Source organism: Protopterus annectens, chromosome 15.part0 (genome assembly GCF_019279795.1).
Source record: "Protopterus annectens isolate FY-2018-M chromosome 15.part0, PAN1.0, whole genome shotgun sequence".
In the NCBI taxonomy this organism is placed as follows: Eukaryota; Metazoa; Chordata; order Ceratodontiformes; family Protopteridae; genus Protopterus; species Protopterus annectens.
Genome location: NC_056749.1, coordinates 283,277,662 through 283,302,825, shown reverse-complemented (window position 1 = coordinate 283,302,825; position 25,164 = coordinate 283,277,662). Strand labels below are relative to the sequence as shown.

The 25,164-nt window shown below is 35.3% G+C and overlaps 1 protein-coding gene across 2 annotated transcripts in view; it reads right to left on the bottom strand.

The window, feature by feature from the left end:
- Nucleotides 1-259: 259 nt before the first annotated feature.
- Nucleotides 260-25,164, bottom strand: part of LOC122789646 (acrosomal protein KIAA1210-like) — an 828,389-nt gene continuing 803,484 nt past the window's right edge. For both annotated transcript variants that reach the window (XM_044057056.1, XM_044057057.1), the window contains exon 12: nt 260-691. In XM_044057056.1, the coding sequence (XP_043912991.1) occupies nt 513-691 (179 nt within the window). In that variant the 3' untranslated portion in view covers nt 260-512. The remainder of the gene's footprint in view (nt 692-25,164) is intronic.

The window sequence follows — 25,164 nt, the reverse complement described above, 5'->3', positions numbered from 1 at the left end:
CTTCAAAGCCTATAAATTTAGAGGAAAATTTAAGAGAAAAAAGAAGAAAATGTTTGTTCAAGATACATAAACAGCTCAATAAAATTAACTGGGAAATACGAACTGTGGTAGGTTTATATCATGTCCATGTTATTTTCTTCAGCTAATGAGTTTTAAAATTATATCAGCTAGTGAGTATCAACAAAGCTTAACTAATGTTTTACTAGTGAAAATGTTGCAGTTTGTAGTGTAAAACAAATATTTGACTAACACAGTTTGGTTCTGGAGTATAGTCCTTAAATTGTTCTATGCACTTTTTATTCAGTTTAATACTTTTGGAATACCAGCAGTTACTGAAAATGCCACTTTCTAACCATCATTTTACAACCAAAACATGTCACAGATTTCACAGCCTAACACGTTTGTGTACTAAATATTTCACACAAGTTGGCTGTTTGGTTCTGGAATGCATTTGTTCACAGTGCAAATACAAGAACTGCTAAGACATTAGTTTATTTTCTTTGCATTGTCTCCTACTGAACAATCTGAGGTCTGTCACTCCATGCTTTGGATTTTTTCTTTGCCAGGGAAAGCCAAGAAGGTTCAACGGGATCATGAGGAAGTGAATTTATCCTTGTCGATCGTTTTCCTTCCTGTTCATTAGTGGTAGAGGTCTGTGTCATCTCCTGATAACAGTGTCGATTTGTAGTAGCTGAAAATAAGAAATGTATTACTGTAAAGTAAATACATGGAACATTTTTATTTTTTTTAAACTTGAAATAACAAGTTTGCTGGCCTTCTTAATGTTTATGAATAAACAATGTTGTTGCTTAATTATTAATTATTTAATTGCATTATATTAATACCTTCTCAAGTTACAATTTTGTATCTTGAACTCTTATAAAACAGTATTTTAGAGCATTTAAAACTATATCTAATGTTTTTTGCATTCAGGATTTGTAGTATTGATGTCTGTGAAACCACACAGCAGCCTCAAGCTGCATGATTGTGCACAAACCCTGTATGAAGAGTACAATTACTGTACTAACAAATTGTCTTCCTCGCCTTTAAAACATTGTGTTTGCATGTGTTTGCAGTACTTTTAAGCAGTTTGCTCAACAGGTATGTGGAAGCACACAATAATAATGTGACAAAACTTTTTTTTATAAACTTTACTTATGACATCCAAATCCATCTATCCACATCCCCTTTTCCCCATTTTTGCACTTGGGGTCAGAGTGTAATTTCACCAGCTAAAATCATCTATAGCCAATGTTCACACCACTGGGTGAATAGCCACTGTTGTTCTTCCATATCACACACACACACACACACACACACACACACACACACACACACACACACACACACACACACACACACACACACACACACACACACACTCACCTATGGTCAACTTAGAGTGTCCAAGCCATCTACCACATATCTTTGGAATGTGGGAGGAAAAAGGAGCACCTGATGAAATGAAAACACACAAACACAGCGAGGGCATCCAGACTCTGCACAGAAGGCACCCCAGCTGAGAATTAAGCTGAAAGACCTCCTGCCTTGAGGCATCAATGCTACCCACTGTGCCATTGTGCCATGTGTATATTTTGTGTCTACTACATGTGCTTGCATGCTAGTAGGTCATGGTGCACCTGCTTGCTGCCACTGTTCTAGCTCCCATTAACCTAATCTCCAGTTTCTATATAACCCTTTGTTCTAGTTCGTTATTTTAAATTCTGAGGTTAATGCAGGATTATAAATGACACAAGACACCAAGGCACAAACTTAACAATTTATTTAAGCTATTACTAACAATTTATTCTAGGAAAATCTATCAATCAAGTAATAAAAACATTAAACTAAGCTATTATGAACAATTTACCTAGGAAAATCTATCAATCAACTGATAAAACTATTAAATAATGTACTTACAAGCATATGCAAAAACAAAATCATCTTTGCCACTGATAGGGGAACTCCAGTCCTATTCAATGCAGCTATCTGTCCAGTCAAGACAGGGCAGACACTGGCAAAATGGCTGTATGCTCAGTTCAGGCTGTTGCTTCAATCAAATCCGGATGATGAGTTACATCCTATTACCAGCCTTTGAGCTTTGTATAGGTTTGAACAGGCCATAGAGTCAACAGGTTGGATGACATCCAGGACATAAGTTTAATCATAAACTGTTGGCTAATGATGTCCAGAACATAGGTTTAATCATAAACTGATGGACAAATCATTTTCTAAGTTATAAACAAGTCCTGTGATGTCTGGTTTTATACATTACTTCCTCTTTTCAAGAGGCAGTTGGCCCACAAACTTGTGATATAGTTCCTCATTGAAATCTCCCATATTCTGGTAAACATCTTTTAACTAAAGTTCAGTTATACCAGTAGTCAGTGTACAAGGCTTGCCTTTAACCATATTTCTTTAGATAATTTAGCAGCATTTATTTAATTTAGCAGCATGGGATATTTATCAGCATATGAAATCAATCTATAATCAAACATACACAGTATGAAGCTTGAGGCATATAACCAAAGCTAGGCAAACTGTGTGGATCCGTCACACCCTCACAACATCGGATCCTATACACTATGAGAACTTAAACCTAAAACTCCCACCCAGTTCCCAACCTGACTCTTTAGTCCCTTACCCTAAATCTCCACTCCACCTACCTAACCCTAAATTCCCAGATTGCTCCCTGAACCTAAAACTCCAACCCCCTCCCTAAACCAAAACCTCCAATGACTCCCTAACTCTAAAACTTCCTTTCCACTCCTTAAACCTAAAACTCCAACCTCCCCCTTAAAACTAAATTCTCTGACCACTCCCTAACCCTTTACTTATGACATCCAGGTTAGGACATAGGTTTAGGCTCCCTGAATCTAAAACTCAGACTCCCTCCCTAAACATAAACCCTCCAATTACACTGTAACCCTATAACTTTGTTCCCACTCCTTAAACCTAAAACTCCAACTCCTTCCTTAATCCTAAATTCTCTGACTGCTCCCTAACCCTAAAATTCCCTTCCTGCTTCCTAAGCATAAAACTCCAATCAGCTCCCTAAACCTAAATGTAAATGTATAAAAAAGTAAATAAATAAAATACAGACAAATACAGGCATACGCATAATGAATCAAAGACTGCCTTTCACCCAGTTCTAATAATAAACTTATATCTTTTACTTTATTCTCCAAACTTTTGTGTGGTAGTATTTTACCTATGGTACTGTCTTTAAGCAATACATCCAACATTAAAAACATTTATACAGTGTGTCAGATTTGTTCTCTTAGAATGATTAAGGACCTATCACTGTAAACTATAAAGGGGTAACGCGGGTTTTGTTTTTGTACAAACTAAACTTCTCACTCATCTTCTGTTTTCACTATCTCAGCCTAAGTCCACAACACTCCTAGCTAGTCTTGGACTTTACTGTTAAAAGTCCACACTCCTCGGATAAATAGATCAGGAAGATGGAACCAGTATGGCAGTGCCCTGTTTTCTTACTCTGTTGGCAGTATCTGTGACATTATTAGAAGCAGTAGCAAACTCTTGTAATTTAAGAATGCCTTACTTTTGCATGATAACCTTATTAGTGTTTCTGTAGGGCTTCCCTTACTTTTGCATGATAACTTTATTGGTGTTTCTGTAGGGCTTCCCTTAATTTTTAGAACCCTTTTTATAGGTATGTAGGCTCCTGCTCCACTTACTTCTTATTACCTTACTGTTTTCCTTTTATTTCCCTTTGTAATCCCTCATACATTGTTTTTATTTTGGCATCTCTGTAATCTCTTCCTTTTCGCATTTAAACACATTGCATTCTTTTACATTTTACCTACATGAAGCTCATATATCACATCAAATGTCTTAGTATTGTATTGCTTTCTCTAATTGCATATCATACTACTAGGGATTTCATATTACTGTTTTACACCTACTCACTTTTATTAAATGTAGAAATGTAATATTTTCTCTTTGTTTCTGAAAATTTTAACTGCCAACTACTGTCTTGCGTAATGATATATAAATTTCTTGCTCTGTTTGTGACCATTTCCTGCAGCTTTTCTTAATAGGCCTCCATTGAAAATAGGCCCAGCTCAGCTGATTAACCAGGATAAAAAAAAAAAAAAACAATAAATATTTTTATATAGTACTTGCTGTATGAATTATATAAAACTGCTAATGAACTTCATCCTGTAGTCCTGGGTTTGATTCTATCAGCCTATATTTGCTTACACTTTGACTCTGAGCACATCACTTAACTAGATAGTGCTTTTGTGTTATCCCTGCAAAAAACAAGTTGTGCTTAAAGAGTTTACCTCTTAACAAATCAAAAATTAAAATAAAAATGCATCCTGCAATATTGTTATGATAATGCTGTGCACTGTACTTGTGCTGTAAGTATTATGTACAGAAGTTATGCTGTGCAATGCAAGTATATTGTACCCCAAGCTTATACTCTCTGTATTACATATAGCAATTTGTATTTTATTTTATTTTACTTTATTTATTACATAACTGGATGAAGGATATGGTCATTTGCACACTCTTTTTTGCCACAAAATAGACCAGAAAAACAATGGTTAATGACATATAGGTACACACATGCACGTACTACCAGTCACAATAAACCAAACCCATTGCATTTTTTGCAGTAGAGCAAACTGTTTTGCACAGCCATATTTACTTATGTCTAAAAACAAAAAGAATAAAACACTGGAAACCAATACAAAGAACCATCTCTTTAATATGATTTAGAACCATTTCACTATTGTGTTGCATTTTCATATTTACTTACGCATAAGTTGAATCCAATGAACTTTAGTCACTCCTTAAAAGTAAATCCTCATCTTCAGAGGAAAAGGTGAACAAAAGGCTGTTTTCTCCCAAAATTTTTATTAATCAAAGTATCTTGACATAAATCAATGAATAAATAAATAAAGAGCAAATGAAACAGAGAAAAAATATATTAAATTTAATGTGAGGTGGGTTTTCATTCTCCCCAGTACCTTATAAATTTCTGATTGGAAGAAAATTCTGCAACATATTAAAGTGACATATTGTCTTGAATTATATTTTTGTGACATCAGTAAAGGTATCTGGGTTTAGGTGGAGCACTGTTGTCATTCTACCGCGAGTAACAAAATGAAGAAAATCTTATAATGAACAGAGAAAATGTACTTCAGAATGAAAACAATGACCATCTTCAAGCTGAAGCGCTGTATACAGTGGTGAAAGTCTGATTTTAATGAAAAGCTACACTAATTACTCTGAGAAATCTTTGGTTTCTAATACACCCATGTGCAGTGATTTAAAAATAAAACCGATGCTCTGCATACATTGTTGGAAGGTAATGTTCATGGATGCAGTGCTTAAGAAGTGATTATAGTTTTTGCAGACTGAGAATAGGCACAAATCAAATGGCTAAGATTAAGGAACAAAGGTAGCAACACGTGATATAAGAAGTAGCTGGATGTTTCATATATTTGTACTGGAACTTCCTGCTGATGGGTGTTAGTGTTCATGCAGATCTTTGCAACACTCAGGCATCCTTAAATGCAAGCTATAAGTACAGTTTTCTATTTGTTTTGATGATAAATAATGCCCCTCTGAGAAAGTTATCAAAAATTACTTCTATGGCTGTCAAAATGAGCTTAATGTTACTAAGCCCCAGAGCCTTTTTGTCTGTGAGAGCGTGATATACAACCGTGTTCATTGCACTATTTTTAAATGAAGTGACACTGTCTAGAAGAGTTAAGAATCTAACAGCTTTATTGAACTTAAAAACTTGCTAGTCATTTCTTTTGGTCCTTCTTCTATCTCTCAGTTTCAGTTAGTTGTTTCTCAAAAAACACTAAATAGTAAGAAAATTCTAGTTCTAACCATAAGGAAAACATCTAGAGTCTCCAAAAAAAAGAAAAGAAAAAAAAAACAAGAAAAAAGTGAAGTCAAGAAGGTAAAATAGCCACTTAAAACTTTTTCAGACCAAGACATGAATAATCCTTTGTCTTTTTTCTGAACATTATCACTCACTGTCTGGATGGATGCTGGCACTAAAATGTCAGCCGTCCACTCCTGGAGGTAAAGCTTACTTAAGTTCCCCTGCTTTCCCATGTATCCATATTTTCCTAAGGATTGAAAGGGAGAGGAGGCAACCTGTTTTAACTGAACAACATCAATTTTAGAATCTTCAGGTTAAGGAAATGTTTATTTTGGCAGAAAGAAAATCACCTTCCTAGGAGATCAGTTGCCAGACACCAAGAGCAGGTCTTAAAATTTGTATTCCTTTGTTTCTGGTGACCACTAATATTTTGCATTCTCTTTGAGACTATATTTCTTACTATTATTATGATGGAAATGTTTTGGGGTGTGTCGCAAAAGGAAATATTTCCAGCCCAGCTATCTGGAATTTTGTAAGTGGTTGTGTGTCATTTGTGAATATCAACATGATTCAGTTCCACTTGATATCGTCGAAATATCATTTCATCGAATTTCAAAACATCGAGACCAAATCGTCGAAAGCTGAAATTGTCAAAAACTCATAACATCGAATCTCAAATCATTGAAAACTGTACAGCAACTAGAAATAACATCCCAGACACTGTTTACTATGTTTATGCAGGGGGGCAAGCCCCCCTGCACCCCCCATGTGGAGGGCACGGCCCCCACACACCCCCATAAATTAAATATACCAACTCCAAGTTCGCACTACAGTGGGGTTAGGAGATTACCTTTTTCCCCCACTGTAGTGTGACCTTGGAGTTGGTATATTTAATGTACAGGGGGAGTGCGGGGCGGAGCCCCCCACATGGGGAGTGTAGGGGGGCTTGCCCCCCTGCATAAACGTAGTACAAACTCTGTGGGATATTTCTAGTTGCTGTATAGTTTTCAATGATTTGAGATTCGATGTTATGAGTTTTCGATGATTTGAGCTTTTGACAATTTGGTCTCGATGTTTTGAAATTCGATGAAATGATATTTCGACGATATCAAGTGGAACCCATGATTCATATACCTGTGTTACAAATGTACTAGAACTGTATGTCACATTGTATAGATGTGTGCTGAAGAGATACCACAGTAGAAGGACAAAATGATTGACTTCAACAATTGGCTAAGCTTCTGGTGTCATTCTAAGGGGATCCAGTATCTGTCTGCCTGGGATGACATGATTGACAGACCACGATGCTTTTCCAGAGATGGCCTGCACCTGTCGTCCCTGGGATTCTGGATACTGGCTAAGGCTCTTGCCACCCCTGTAGTGCTTTTTTTAGGCAAGGTTCAAATGACAAAATGACCACTGTAACAGCAAGCAAGCAAAATCTGAGGGTAATGCTACTCAGTGCTAAAAGTCTAAACCTCAAAATGCACTCACTCGAGGCACTCCTTAAAATGGAGAACATCGACATCTGTGCAGTGACAGAGACCTGGTTCAAGGCTCCAGAGAGCACCCCTGCAATACCAGGCTACAATTCATACCACATCTTTCAGCCACCTAACCTGGACCGAAACACTAAAGGTGGAGGCATGTCCATATTCACCAAGGATATCCACACCTCCCGGCTAGTTGCCCAACATAATGCATTCAAATTTCTCCAGGTGCAACCAAAAGTAGGCAAGACTGCAATCCAAATTGTAGCTTGCTACAGATCCCCCACCATGCCCCAAGATTCCCACTCCACTTTTCTTAACATACTGGAAAATATTAAGGTACAACCAAATACCCTAATACTGAGTCACTTCAACTACCCCTCTATTAACTGGGAAAACTACTCATGTACCAACACATTTGCTCAACATTTTTTGGAATTCATAAATTCCAATGCCTTGGATCAACTTATCCATACCCCCACCAGGGGCACCAATATCCTAGATCTGGTCATTACCAACATGGGCGACCGATGCTTCACAACAGAGGTCAGCTCCTTGTTGGTCAGATCCAACCATAAGTTAATCACCCTAGACATCCACATCCCGCCTCCACCCCCCACCCCCCATTAAGGTAAACACCATAAAAAACGTCTCCAAAGCCAACTTCATGCTTCTTAAGACAAAAGCATGAAGTTGGCTTCATGCTTCTTAAGACAGAAGTGGCAAACATCACAACACCCATGCAGACAGAAAGTAGAAGTACGACTGCTGAATCTTACAACAATGTACTGTATGAACACATACATGAGTGCATGGACCGTGCCATCCCAAATAGAATCAAGACATTGTCCTCAAAAAAAAGGAAGCCAATCTGGTGGTCCCCTGCCATAAACAAACTCTACAACAGAAGGAAGAAACTGTTGCAAGAAAAGAGTAAAAGCCTATGATTGGAAAAACTCCCTTGTCAGCCTCAGTAAGAAGCTGAAATACCTCATAAAATTCTCCAAAGCTAGTTACGAAAACAAAATCGTCACAGATTTTAAAGACAACTGCAAGGCATTCTATAGTTATATCAAGAATTTCAATAGCAGCATTCAGATCTGCTCTGAGTTACAGCACAATGGCACTAAATATGCAGAACCAACTGATATTGCCAACATCCTGGCAGATAGCTTCAGTGCTAATTTCACCCCCTCTCACCCCCTAAAGGGGCCATCTCAATACCGGAAGAATGCCAAGTCCTGGTAATCACAGCAGCACAGGTAAAAAACACACTCTCCAAAGCCAAGAATACAGCATCCATGGGACCATACAACATCCCAGGCTGTGTTCTGCACGAACTACAAAATGAACTTGCACCCCACCTAAGTACCATGTTCAATCATAGCCTCACTTCAGGCTTTGTCCCTACTGAATGGCACACAGCTACAGTTATCCCACTCCACAAGGGGGGATCCACCATGGACCCTGGGAACTACTGCCCTATTAGCCTGACGATGCTGGTCTGCAAGGCCATGGAACGTATCATCATGGTACTTATAAACAGACCAAAAACAGTAAAGCACCCGCATGTACGGCAAGTGCATGGCTCAAACCAATAGAACCAAACCAAAAAAAGGAGCCAGCACAAATCCTGTTTGAAAATAAGTGTATTAAAAAATACACATAATATACACCATATTGACAGACTGCATATACATATGCAATAAGAACAAAGTGCACAAACTGGTTTCGGCTAAACAGCCTTCCTCAGTGTGACAAAAATAGTACTGCCTCTCTCTCAGAGACTTCTTAAATTAATATTTCAAATATTGCTGCTTTGATACTTACAGCATGACATCCCTTCTTGTCATCTGACTTCATTTCCCAGGCTGAAAAACAATCACTGAGGTAGCATTTAGCACCTACCTGTGAAAAGTACGTAAAACAAAGACTTCTCTTAGATCTAAGGCAAATGGTGGAAATCGTAAAAAAAAAAAAAAGGAGGTCATTGTTCCTCTCTACTCATCCCTCATTAGACTTATTACAGATTTAACCCCCCCCCCTCCATTTGGTATGCACCTCATAAGACATTTACAACAACTGGAAAGGCCACAGAAATACCTCACAAAGAGCATCATCAGCCTCAAAGAGATGACCTATGCAGACCGCCTCAAAAAACTCCAGCTCTACTCCGTCACATATCGCCTATTCAGAGGCAATCTCTGCCTAACATACAAAGCCATGTCAAAGCTAGAGCTGTTGGACATGCTACACTTAAAGAAATCCCAATCGCTCTGAGCCACACGCTCCAGGGACCTAAACCTTGTCACCACAATAATCAAAACATGCTGGAGGTATAGGCTCCTGTCCCAGAGACTTCCCATACTCTGGAGCAGACTGCCCAGTCATGTCAAGCAGAGCACCTCATTAGCCCTCTTTAAGAAAAATCTTGACGATTGGATGGGAAATAGGAAATTCACCTCGGGGATTACTTCTGTGGCTCTGCTCAACAGGGGCACAGGAAAATACTTTGTTTGGATGGCAAAAGCCAGAGAATCTCTATGGCTAGGGTTATATAGGCCCTAGGGCCAATAGCTTAGTACCTACCTATGAACCTATATACTATTGTAACTGTTTAACAGGGGAGACTGAAACACAGAAGATCAGCTTGCAAAACTTCAGAAGAATGGTTGAGGTTTAGTTACTTTATAGCTAGGCCATAAACAAAATATGTTATCTCTCAGTTTCAGTGCAGTAACAAACAGAATGTCTAGAGCTAGAAGTTTTTTCTATTGTCTTTAAATGTGGAGGCATGTAAATTTGTTTTACGATTTCCACCATTTGCCTTAGATCTAAGAGAAGTCTTTGTTTTACGTACTTTTCACAGGTAGGTGCTAAATGCTACCTCAGTGGTTGTTTTTCAGCCTGGGAAATGAAGTCAGATGACAAGAAGGGATGTCACGCTGCAAGTATCAAAGCAGCAATATTTGAAATATTAATTTAAGAAGTCTCTGAGAGAGAGGCAGTGCATTTTGTGTTTTGTCTTTGACCTGACAAGAATATCCACTCACCACATCTGCCTGCTTGTTGTTCTGTAAGTATGTTAACTAGGGTACAGTAATTTCTTTTAGATACAGACAGGAATATATTGAAGTATAGCTTAGATGTTTTCTTTATTTTTTGAGACTGTCCTGCAATGTTGTTTTAAATATTTCCTGTGATTTTGAACTCTGATGTAACTGTGATTATTTACTGAGTATTTTCTTGTTCTTTTATTATTTATTATAAAATATATTTAAGCCTTTCATTGTGGCTGATATTTGTGAGGCATATTTAAGCTCTGAGAGCATTTGCATATTTATTTGGTGACACTGTGTGGGCCACTCATAATAGCCTTGCCCTTGGTCAAACTACTATTTGGATTAATAGTAACATTGTACAGTAAGCTTGGACTCCCTTTGTTAAGGGCCTAAAAGTAGCTGATAAAGAGTTGGTTGGTAACAGAGATAACTACCTTATAGTCTGGGCAAAAGGGAGCATAGCTAGTGAACCTGTGCCAGCCTTTCCCAGGTGAGTGTGTGTGTCTTTACGTATAAATCAAATCTCAAAGTGTGTGTGTGTGTGTGTCAGCTTCTTGGGCAGGGACATGAAGCACTGGTTGGACATAGAGAGTGCAGGAGGTTTTGGCTTGGCCACTCAGCTGAGATCTCAACTGTATAGCTGTGCCAGTGGGGAGTCTTATTGGGGATCTGGAGAAAGAGGGAGAAACTAGCCCCAGACTGACTGTGATCTCTATGTGCTCTTAAGGGAAATTACACTTTACTGTGTGTGTACTTGTCATCCTGCCAGTGTGTACTTCCTCCACTGTTGCCAGTGGTGAGGATTGAGGGGGAAAATATCTTAAGAAATGCCAAAAATTGCTCTAAGTGTGCAGACATTTGATTTCCTGATCTCAAGTGCAAATCTCTGTCAGAGGCTGCTGTTGATAATAGAAAGGTAGCACATGATTACTTTGATCTTCTAATGAGGGTTGTGTCCAGCTTTAGAAATGAGCCTGAGCAACCGAACACTGATAAAGCTGCTGTAGAAGAAGAGGAAGTACTCCATCAATGGAATCTAGTGTGATAAAAAGGCTCACAAATTAGCCTGCTCAGATCACCTGTCTTTCCCTACAGATTTACAGATTACAATAGTGATGGTGATAAAGGATTTGTTTTCTTTTGGTTTTCCTCAGATGATACCGTCTCTGCTGCAACTATTATTTTACTTATAAAGTACTTTAGTGGTCATTCAAAAATATTTCCTCTGTTAGATATGTAATTACTGAAACTGGATCATCTAAAACCTGACACCATACTATGTCAACTGAGGAAAAAAAGCAAAAAATGGAGGAACATGCATGTATAAATAATAATAAATTTATAGGCTGACCTTGTTACTATACAAGTAGAATCTAATATGGTCGGGTGTCAACCCTGCCTTAAGGAATCTTCCAACAAACATAGAAAGCAGATGTGGGGGAAAAATATATTGTGGCCACATTGTATGTTAAGGTGTCAGTCTGCAGATTTAAAACAAATTGATGATCTTATTGCAGAAGTTTTAGATTTATCCATTAGACAAATGTTGTCTAAGTTAACCTAAAAATAGCTGACAGTGTGGGATTGCATATAGCAAAATATGGCTATATTGCAGTAAATGCCTGCTTCTGGTTTTGCATTAAATGTGCTAGCATGGTCGGAAACTAAGCCATTCACTAAGGAAGTAAAAACAGAACATCTAGATGCTCCTCTTGGCAAGACTTTCATCTTTGAAACCTCTACTCAAAATGTTCTACAACAGCTGGAAGAAATGGCAAAACTAACAGCAATATTTGCAGAATTTTTTTTCAAAAAATGTAACAGAAACTAGCCAAGCAAAAGTGGACCAAGAGACCAGACAGCAGCAACTTAGACATAAAAAAGCAATTTCAATGAAAGCACTGGGCTTGAAGGCAGCAATGACATTCTTCATACCGTCATTGTGAACCTAACTATTGCTGCAGATCTGCTATCACATCTCCCACCCTTCCACATGCAGTGCTAATACCTGTACAAAGTTCAGTGGAAGGGATAGTAAAAGCCCAGCTTATCACAGAGATAGTATCAAGTGGTATGCCATAGAGGTTTGCAACAGTCCAGACCTAGGCCATAGCCCTCCTACTCCAAAACATCAGCTTATCCTGGCAATCCCACATCTGAAAATGTTTCTGAACATTCAAGCAACTTAACTGGTCTCAGAAATTGAAAGAGGGACACATTTTATTTAACAGTTTTTCCAATTCCATAGTATTAAAATAAGTTGAGACCTGTACAAAGCCTTTCAAATCTGAACAAGTGTATAATGTGTGAAAAAAAGATAAAGATGTTAACCCTGCAGATTGTTTTACCCCTCTGGGATAAAGATACCTTTCAAGTGACTCTGAAGATGCATATACATTAGAGCTGAGACCAAAGTCATTCAATCTCCATTGCTTGGATGTCTTGGTGATCACATCTTAGGAGGTATGCCTTTTTGTAGTTCTGCCTTGTATAATATTTTAGTACTTAGCATAGCTTAGGGACTAGTATTTTCTTCAGTTAGGGAAAGCTAAGGTACATATTTAGCTATAGATCAGATTCATTAAATATTTTGTTTTCTAGAACTGGTTGTTGTTTTTTTTTTCTTTCCTTGTGCATTATTTATCTATGCATGTTTAATGAGTGTCAGCACTGTCTTGACATCTTTATTGTTTAAGTATAGTCATATTTATTCACTTCTAAGATCTTGTGACTGGTGTTTTTATTTATTTATTTATTATAGATTATCTGAGGAATATTATTTAGCATTATGAGTTGACAAGCTCTTGTATCCACATCTGACTCAACCAGGTAGCTTGAGCATATCACTAGAGTGAGACACTGTTTTTATCATTTATATCTGGTTCATTTGAGAGTGTATCGTACTTGTTGGCGCTCTTATCCAACAATTCTAGAGTGGAATAAATGTTACCTTGCCACTATAAAAGGTGTGGAGAAGCCTAGGGATTGTGTGTGTGTGTGTGTGTGTGTGTGTGTGTGTGTGTGTGTGTGTGTGTGTGGTTGTGTGTGTCTGTAAAGCATAACTTGTTTGAAAGGCAGTTCCATGGATAAGGGACACAAGAAGACACTATGGTTCACAGACAGAATTGTGAGAAAGAGGCCCTGGGTGCTAGACCAAGGGCTCAGCTTTGTAAGTGGTCAGGGTATATTGAAAGCCTATTCCAGGGAAAGAAGTGCATATTCCCTTCATGCTCTTTGGGCAGGTTGCATTTGGTGAATTTTTATTGAATTAGATTGGTGCACCCATTCCTTTTTTATTTTTACATGTTTGGTATAAGTAGTTTGAGTTTAGAGAGCATCTCTGTGATACCCATCAGATCTGTTGGGGCCAGTGGAGCAGTTCCAAAGGCTGTTGTCCGTCTCCCAAACATACCTCTGTGGTATGCTACTTGGCAGTGGTGGGGTTTAAAACTCTCCAGTGCCAAACAGATCATCAAATATTTGTGACAATTAGCCTTACTGTTTCAGCTAGATATAGCAGAATTCTAAACAAAATCTACCCAATTCACAGGATGATAAACTGAGGAATAGAGACTGCCCAGCTATCAGTGCTAAGTGAAGTGAGAAGTCAGTGAATGGTTGGTCATACATTCCTGATATCATTACATGTTGTACTAAAAATAAATAACAAATTCCTCAACCCATTATTGAAAGATTTTAAATCAACATTTTTTTCAGATTTCTTTTGTTTCTGGGTTTATATCCAACAGCATCTTTAAATTTTACCATTTGAGTTAAATATGCCAGTGCTTTTCAAAAAGTTTGGAAAGTTGTATTTTAGGGAGTTGTACTGTGTTACAGAGGTTTTAACCTTACCTACATACAAATCATGCCTGTACAGTTGGTGCATGTGCATTCTGGGTGAGTGTGACTATTCAGCAGCAGAATTCTGTGAATGAAGACACACTGAATAGTATTTCCAGTTTTTGTTTTCAAATGTAAACTTAGGACAAACAAACAAATCTAAATGAGGCTGACTAATTTGTGCCGGGATCATCTGTACTTGAAAAATGGCATGAACCAACTGCAGACATGGAAAAGAACATTACAGGCAACAGATAAGAATTAAATATCATGCTGTTCAATATGAAAGATTAGGTGTTTACACAATTAATTAATTTATTATTTTATTTATTTATTTATTTAAATTTGTTGACCAGGAGTGTCCGACTGGATGTAGGTCCATTTTCAGCGGAGGCCTGGGGAGAAAAACTCCACAGTAAAATAAACAGACAGTAGTTACATTGGATTACATAGTGATTAACAATTTAACATAGCAATTACTTACAACATATTTACAGATGAAGAACATAGTACATCAGTAGACAACTATAATCTTTATCTGTGAAGTACATAACAGACATTAACAAATGTTACAATGAGAAGTTCCTGCTGTATAATAAGTACTGACTTATGAGCATCTGAGCTTGCTATAATCAAGGTAGTTAGTGGAGTGGAAAGAAAGGTAGTGGTTGGACGGAGTGGATGATATTAGAGTGGGAGTTGCAAGGGCATAGCCAGCATGTTTTTAGGTGCACTTTTAGTAAAGTTTTGAAGTGGGTGCATGATGGTACGGAGGTAATTGTGGGTGGGAGTGAGTTCTATAATTTGGCTATGGCGCAAGAGAATAGTGCTTCATTGATTCATTCTCAGATAAATGCTTTATGCAGGTCAGGGTTACAGGGAAACCATAGCTTATCTTGGCACTTAAGGGTACAAGGAAGAGAAACTAATCCTGGATAGGAATCAGTGTATCACATGGCTACATGATTTAAATATCATAAAACTGGACCAAAGGGGATAGTGCATAACAAAAAAGATCATTAGAATTATTTTTGATATAAAATAACTTATGAAGTATGATGTCTGAGCACAATGAATTAACACATGGTACAGATTTTGAATAGAAGAATGATTGCATTTTTTAAAGAGCAATAATTACAAAATCCGCATTCACTAAGTATTTTAGTAGTGAAAGCACTGCAACAATCAATATATGGCAACTTTAGATGTATTAGAAGTCTGTGTTTACTTATTATGTAACATATTTACCAGTATGATGTAAGTTTTGATATAATAACCAAAAAAGAGAAAAAAAAACAATATTTAGCAATTTTTAAGAACACAAGCATTAAAATAGGGAAAATTAATGTTGAATACAATACAATGGATGACATAAAATTAATCTAGTTCACATATTACTGAAACACATTTGCAAGAAGGTCAAAAAAAGAGGAGTGCTCTCTTATTATTCAGATTAGAATGGTTTCTAGTTAGCATTAGGAAATGTTTGTAAGGCTTAGTGCAGTTATTTGATGTGGTATATACTGTTAAAAGGGTTTATATTTTTGGGTAAATCCAATAAATTTATGAGGAGTAATGCTAAATCTGAAGCAAAATCATAGCGGTTTCACTACATCATAGCAAGTGAGAGGTGTGTGTGTGTGTGTGTGTGTGTGTGTGTGTGTGTGTGTGTGTGTGTGTGTGTGTGTGTGTGTGTGTGTGTGTGTGTGTGTGTGTGTGTGTGTGTGTGTGTGTGTGTGTGTGTGTGTGTGTGTGTGTGTGTGTGTGTGTGTGTGTGTGTGTGTGCGTGCGTGCGTGTGTGTGTGTGTGTGTGTGTGTGTGTGTGTGTGTATATATATATATATATATATATATATATATATATATATATATATATTTGCATGGAAATATGGCATGGGATTCATGGCTGAGCAAATACCTGACTAGTGCTTTTTTGTATGTGGCAGGAAACAGTAAAATAATTAAATATGTATACAGATTTAAAATGGGAATTATACAGAAACAATGGGCTGCAAATAATATTCAAAATGAGAAGAAAGTTTCAGTGTTGACAAATGTAATGGACAGTTACAAGAATTTACAGACTATTGTTTGGTTTGCTAGCATTAACTTAACCAGCTGAGAGGTCATTCAAAGAACATGTAGAATTCTCACAGGAGAATTAGTTAAAGCAGAGTGCATTAAATTTCAAAAATTAAACCAAATGAGAAACAAGTGTACTTTGTAATGTATGGGAGGGATGTAGGCTATCTGAAAATTATGAACTTGGCAAAAGACTTTCAAACACACTAACAGATAACATTATGTGTATTGTATTTTATTACAGCAATAATAATAATCTTCTTTCTAAGTCATTTAATGCTTAAAGAAACATTTCCCATAGCAGCTAAATTACAGTAAAATGCAATTAAAAGTATAATTTATCACCTCTCTAAAGGAATGCACCTGTTTTAGGTGTAAAAAGTTATCAGAATAAAACCATTTGAAATGCCATAATACAGGTGATAATGAGAGTGTGTAAATGGAAAAACAGCAGGAGTTGCATTGTTGCCTTACAGCAAAAGGTTCTCCAGTCTGATTCTCAGCTGGGGTGCCTTCTATGTGAAATCTGTATGTCCTCTCTGCGTCTGTGCGGTTTCCTCCAGGTGCTCCAGTTTCCTTCCACGGTACAAAGATATACATCTGGAGTGTTTCTCCTGGGACTCTGCTGAAAATTAGCTTTGTTCCAAGTCGGACTTTCCCCGGTAAACAAATGTTAAATAAATAATGAAAGAAAGTGAATGCCAGATGCAGGGTGCAGGATGGCATGCAAGGATAGCAGAGTGAATATAAAATGATGAATACAGAAAGTGAAGCAGGGTCAGTCAAAATGGAAACCAGCACAGGAAATGAACATAATAGCCTGATGTGCCTAGAACTACATAGTATACATTGGACAGGTGGGCAAATTATCTAGAACATTCCAGATGTAGCTGGAATGCTAGAAGTACCTAAAGTGAAGTTTAATGTGGAGTTGGTTATAGGAAATACATTGCCAGTGATTCACCTTGTATGGATATGGAAGATTGTCTTTGCAGATAACACTGGAGGAATCAGATCAGATGCATTACAAGAAAATATGCTGATGAAAAGTGTCTTCAAGATGAAAATAACCATGTTTATTATGTATAAAGGCAAAACTCAGTAGTGATGTATGTGTACAATACATATTGGCCATTATTTATGGAAGGAAGTGAATCAGACACTCTGAATTAAATGGGCATGCTATCATAAACCAGCAACTGGGGAGCAGAGCCTAGATGGCCAACTGAGAGCAGTGAATTTTGAGAGCTCATTAAACTAGTATAATAATATAGGAAAATGTTATTATTTTCAAGTTTAAAACATCAGAAATCTATAGATAAACTACTAAACTACATAAATATCAATTTTGGTGGAGATGTATAAAAATTTTCCTGTCAAGTAACTTGGAGATATATTGAGTCACTGAATATGAACAACTCAAGGAATTTGCATCCAGATGTTGCTTGGACAAAAGAAGTGCAATTGATGACATCTACCTTACAGGAACTGTCTTTGAAGATGGATGGCTTTAAAAATGACTTAGAAAACCTCAAATTAAATTCTCAAAAACAGACTGATACTCTTGAGGAACTATTACAGCAACACCATACAAAAATAACAAATATAGAAACTTCTCTAAATGACATTGAAGGGAGACTCAAAGAGGAAGAATTCCAAAAAGAATTTCTGCTTAAATAGAATACATGGTTGCTAACAAAATAGATGACTTAGAAAACAGAGAAAGGAGAAACAACATAAGGATCTTTGGTCTGCCTGAAAACACTGAAGGAGAAGACATTATTTCATTCTAAACAAACTGGATTCCTGAATTTTTAGACTTGAAAGAGGGACTTTCATTTGGAATTGAAAGAGCGCACTGAGGAAACTTGCTTCTAACTCAACAAATATTCCACCTAGATTCATAGTTATAAAATTTCTTTCATTTCTGGACAAGGAACTAATATTAAACTCTTCCAAAACCAGTAAAACCAAAGAAAGGTGAACCAGGGACAACTGCAGAACACCGATTTATTTATTTGAAAACCAAAACAGACCAAAAGAACTCCAGTACTAAGCGCTTTCACCCACACACGTTAGGGCATCATCAGAGTACTGAAAATCCACGTATTAACTTCCTTTTAAATCCATATACAAGTTAAATAATTAAACAATTAAACAATTTATTTAATACGCAGTAATTGAGTATCAGTTTTTAATTTTTAACATTAAAATGACTAAATATTAAAATAAACAACCAAGACTTGTGTGAAATGAGTAATGGTAGTATATATATAAATAATAAAACTGTTGTCAAGGAACCTGTGTATAAATAGTGCACTTCATAATAAAAATTACTATAAACAGTCTTATAAATAGTATTATTTAAAAATCATTGATATTATAAAAACCTTTAAAAAGCATTGTTACAATAATAATTACACCAACACTTTAAATAAAACTATAATTCATTGATATTAAAAAAAGTGTTGAAATCAACCAATTATTAAATATCAACCTACTATATAATGTAATCAAATAAATTGAGACTTATATTTAAGTATACTGGATATAGAATATGCTCATTGATACCAGGACTAGAACTGGCATTTAACCTTAATTGCCATAAGCATTCTTTTGCCTCAAGTAGGGTTTCATCATCACCACCTTTATTATTGTTATAATATGCAATTCTGTCAATAACGAAGAATAAACATCTCTTGAAATTCTGACATCTTGAACTATGTATATAAAGAGAACTAGTATTTTTTTGTTTTTTTATATCTCTGACATGTTCTACTATCCGTTCTCGGAGTTTCCTTATCATTTTGCCAACATAAAAGGCTGAACATGATGAACAAATAGCACGGTAAACCACCATTTTGGTGTTACAGTTACAATGACCTGGGCATCTAATAGTTTTACTAAAATTATGTACTGCAACATAAGGTCCATCATTAATAAATTTGCAAGTACGACATGCCCCACATTTGCTCATCCTGGATGTATTAAACATATTTTTATTATTAACTGCCTCAAAATGTTCTTTAAGATTCATCCCCCTACTATATGTAACCTTAAGCCCAGTCCCTAGATTATCAATTAGTTCACCATTGTTCTGGAAAATACTTGTCCAGGTCTCATGTACTATGTTAACTATCCTGGATGATACTTCATTAAATGGTATAATAAGGGTATAATATCTAATGGTACTTTTATTCTTAGATATATTGTTGTCAAGACCAAACTTTAATATAGGTTTGTATATTTGATTTATTTTCTTATAAATCTCTTCATTAACTTTAACAATTAATTCAAGTGGATAGCCTCTATCAATAAACATATTAGATAATATTTTAATCTCGTTGCAAAAATTGGTGTCTTCACTAATAATTCTAGAAAATCTGACCATCTGTCCCTTAACTAAATTCTTTTTTTGATAGTAAGGATGGCAACTATCAAAATGTAAAAAAGAATTTGAATGAGTTTTTTTCCTAAAAATGTTAGATTCCAACCTACCCATGTTTTTATAAAATAATATATCTAAATATTCACAATTATTATCAAATATCTTAGTAGTAAAATTCAAAAAACTAGATGTCGTTTTTAAAAAATTTCCAAACTCAATAAGTAATTCTCTGTTACCCTTCCAAAAAATAAGAATGTCATCCAGGTATCTTAAGTAAAGGACAATATTTGGTCAGAAACTAGAAGTAAAAACATATTGTATTTCCCACAAGGCTAACACCAAATTTGCATAAATGGGGGCACATCTGGCCCCCATAGCTACTCCTGTTCTTTGTTTATAATATTCACCATTAATGTACATAAAATTATTCTCAAGTACAATAGCCATCAGTTCACCTAGCAATTTACATTTAGCCTTTTTTAACTCACTAAATTTCAATAGACTTGCCTCGAACATTTCAAGGCCTAAATTGTGAAGAATCACTGTAAATAGGTTGACCACATAACAGTTACCATTATCATATCCTTATCAATATCACTAAAATGTTCTCTCACTTTTTCTAAACAATGCCAGGAATCTTTTAATATATGAGGCAGATGTTTTAAAGTTTCTTTACAATGCAAATCTATATACGAGGCAATGGCCTCAGTCTTAGAACCCCTGGCAGAGACGATGGGCCTAAACGGTGGATTGTGTATATCCTTGTGAATTTTAGGAATACCAAAGATGGATGGCGTCATTGGATGTTCCACTAATAAATAATTATATTCATCTTTAGTAATGACACCATCCATCAAGAATTCATATAAATACCAATCCACTTTGACATATGCCCTTTCCATCTCATGTTTAGACACCTTTTCATAAGTTATGTTATCACTCAACATTACTGTCATTTTATTCAAATAGTCTGTTTTAGGCATAATAACAACCCCACCCCCCTTATCAGGTTTCATAACCCTAAATTTATCAGTAGTAGTCAGCTCTTTAAGACAAATTTTTTCAGCTGAAGTCAAATTGTCAAATGTAATTCTTACATTCTTTAATGTTCTTCTAATTTGTGTTTCACATAATCTTTCAAATAAATAAATCATTGGGTTCTGTGGGGGTATAAAAGTACTACTCCTTTTTAGAGTAAAACTAGTATTGTCTGTCTGAATACATTTATTACTAGCAAAAAACAGCCTGAGGTTGAGTGTTCTAGTGTAAAGCTTTAAATTAATCAAAATCCTACCAACATCCAATTTAAATGAAGGGACAAAAATAAAACCCTTTTTAAAAAGTTTTACATATGCAGCATTAAAATAAGTGTTGGTGTAATTATATACACTAAAACCTCCTACTGTAATAACAGAACAATGCCATTCAATGTTATCAATGTCCTTCTCCTGTGTAGTTTTCATAGAATATGGTAGTATATCAAAACCATCCAGGGAACAAGGGCATGAAATAACACTGTCATGAATATCACTCATAGTACAACCTGTTTGGTAAACTAGCACATCACTCATTGATATTCTTGTTGTACTTCAGTAACTATCATTTAACAGTAGCAGGAATTGGTTCTGTGTGTTGTCTTGTAATAAGGTTGATTCTGCTGATATTGTTGGCCTTCATATCGGTCCCAAAGCCGCTCTGACCTTCTCAGTGTTGGCTCTTCTAAAAAAAAACCCCTCTCCATTGCAATTATTAACTCTGTAATTATGTTGTGTATTAGAGTGGGTATTGGAAATATTTAAATTGTTCTCAGCAACTGAGTCGGCCACAGGCTGTTTCGATAACCGCCTCATGTTTTTAAAATCTTTAAAATGCACATAAACTTGTTTATTCTTATAATCATTTGTGTCCCTTGTTAATTTATGATTTTTTGTTTCTAACCCTTTACTAATAAATCTATCCATATCTTTAATAATATTATCAAGACAAAATCTATTAAATTCAAATAACAAGTCTTGGCGAATATTCTTATCTAAAATAACCAATTGTTCATTTAAAACAGCAAGTTTACAATTGTTGTTATGAATAATTAATTTAGTCAGTTCAATACGTGTTCTATCGAACAGTTGCAACAGTTCGTCAAACAATTCAGTCCCTTCTACAAATCCAAACGGAAGTTTGAACACATGAAGTCCCTTAGGTACTTGACCAAGCTCAAGGGATCTCTCCAAAAAAGCATTGTCCATCTGTAAAGTTTTGAAAGATCTCAATGTCTTTTCAAACTCTGAAAACTGTTTGTTTAAATTACCTAAATCATTATTTTTGTTCCGTGTTGTATGCTGAAAAACTGGAGCAGCTAAAATGTCTTTTAAATCCATCAACGAATTTTTTCGCAACTCAGTGTCTCTAGTTACACCGTCCCTAGTGTTCAGTGCTTTGTTCGAAGGCGGGTTTCCAAGCTGAGTATTTCCTGTGTTAACCCCTCCTCCTATAGAACATGCCGAACCATGACTAGCTGACAGTTGCACCGGACTCGATCCTGGTGTGGAATGTAATGTAAAAAGTTGTTACTGAGACTCAGTAATAACCATATTAGTTGCCACAGGAGTTTTAAGTCCTTTCTCTTGTAAAACATTAATGAGACGCTGCGTAGTCTCAATATATTGAAGAAATAATTGCTCCATAGTCAAAACCAAAGTAATCCATGTGAAAATGTATGTAGTACTAAATCAGTGATCAAACAGAGTACCGGTAAGCCCAACAAAGTAGTAATGAACAATTCCAAAACCAGTAAAACCAAAGAAAGGTGAACCAGGGACAACTGCAGAACACCGATTTATTTATTTGAAAACCAAAACAGACCAAAAGAACTCCAGTACTAAGCGCTTTCACCCACACATGTTAGGGCATCATCAGCGTACTGAAAATCCATGTATTAACTTCCTTTTAAATCCATATACAAGTTAAATAATTAAACAATTAAACAATTTATTTAATACACAGCTAACTGATTATCAATTTTTAATTTTTAACATTAAAATGGCTAAATATTAAAATAAACAGCCAAGACTTGTGTGAAATGAGTAATGGTAGTATATATATATATAAATAATAAAACTGTTGTCAAAGAACCTGTGTATAAATAGTGCACATCATAATAAAAATTACTATAAACAGTCTTATAAATAGTATTATTTAAAAATCATTGATATTATAAAAACCTTTAAAAAGCATTGTTACAATAATAATTACACCAACACTTTAAATAAAACTATAATTCATTGATATTAAAAAAAGTGTTGAAATCAACCAATTATTAAATATCAACCTACTATATAATGTAATCAAATAAATTGAGACTTATATTTAAGTATACTGGATATAGAATATGCTCATTGATGCCAGGACTAGAACTGGCATTTAACCTTAATTGCCATAAGCATTCTTTTGCCTCAAGTAAGGTTTTATCATCACCACCTTTATTATTGTTATAATATGCAATTCTGTCAATAACGAAGAATAAATATCTCTTGAAATTCTGATATCTTGAACTATGTATATAAAGAGAACTAGTATTTTTTTTGTTTTTTTATATCTCTAACATGTTCCACTATCCGTTCTCGGACTTTCCTTATCATTTTGCCAACATGAAAGGGTGAACATGATGAACAAATAGCAAGGTAAACCACCATTTTGGTGTTACAGTTACAATGACCTGGGCATCTAATAGTTTTACTAAAATTATGCACTACAACATAAGGTCCATCATTAATAAATTTACAAGTATGACATGCCCCACATTTGCTCATCCTGGATGTATTAAACATATTTTTAATATTAACTGCCTCAAAATGTTATTTAAGGTTCATCACCCTACTATATGTAACCTTAGGCCCAGTCCCTAGATTATCAATTAGTTCACCATTGTTCTGGAAAATACTTGTCCAGATCTAATCCAGAGTTTAAAATATTATCTAATATGTTTATTGATAGAGGCTATCCACTTGAATTAATTGTTAAAGTTAATGAAGAGATTTATAAGAAAAGAAATCAAATATACAAAACCTATATTAAAGTTTGGTCTTGACAACAAAATATCTAAGAATAAAAGTACCACTAGATATGATACCCTTATTATACCATTTAATGAAGTATCATCCAGGATAGTTAACATAGTACATGAGACCTGAACAAGTATTTTCCAGAACAATGGTGAACTTATTGATAATCTAGGGACTGGGCCTAAGGTTACATATAGTAGGGGGATGAATCTTAAAGAACATTTTGAGGCAGTTAATAATAAATATATGTTTAATACATCCAGGATGAGCAAATCTGGGGCATGTCATGCTTGCAAATTTATTAATGATGGACCTTATGTTGCAGTACATAATTTTAGTAAAACTATTAGATGCCCAGGTCATTGTAACTGTAACACCAAAATGGTGGTTTACCTTGCTATTTGCTCATCATGTTCAGCCTTTTATGTTGGCAAAACAATAAGGAAACTCCGAGAACGGATAGTGGAACTTGTTAGAGATATAAAAAAACAAGAAAATACTAGTTCTCTTTATATACATAGTTCAAGATGTCAGAATTTCAAGAGATATTTATTCTTCGTTATTGATAGAATTGCATATTATAACAATAATAAAGGTGGTGATGATAAAACCCTACTTGAAGCAAAATAATGCTTATGGCAATTAAGGTTAAATGCCAGTTCTAGTCCTGGTATCAATGAGCATATTTCTATATCCAGTATACTTAAATATAAGTCTCAATTTATTTGATTACATTATATAGTAGGTTGATATTTAATAATTGGTTGATTTCAACACTTTTTTTAATATCAATGAATTATAAATTTATTTAAAGTGTTGGTGTAATTATTATTGTAACAATGCTTTTTAAAGGTTTTTATAATATCAATGATTTTTAAATAATACTATTTATAAGACTGTTTATAGTAATTTTTATTATGATGTGCACTATTTATACACAGGTTCCTTGACAACAGTTTTATTATTTATATATATATTACCATTACTCATTTCACACAAGTCTTGGCTGTTTATTTTAATATTTAGCCATTTTAATGTTAAAAATTAAAAATTGATAATCAATTAGCTGCGTATTAAATAAATTTTTAATTGTTTAATTATTTAACTTGTATATGGATTTAAAAGGAAGCTAATACGTGGATTTTCAGTACTCTGATGATGTACTAGAGTTCTTTTGGTCTGTTTTGGTTTTCAAATAAATAAATCGGTATTCTGCAGTTGTCCCTGGTTTGTCTTTCTTTCGTAATATTAAACTCTGTTTGGAGAAAATCACCCTTAAAATACAGTCAAAGCCTGATGAGGTTTGACAATGATTATTCTTCCAGAATACTAGAACAAAGGAAAAAAGTCTGACCAATAATAAAACTGT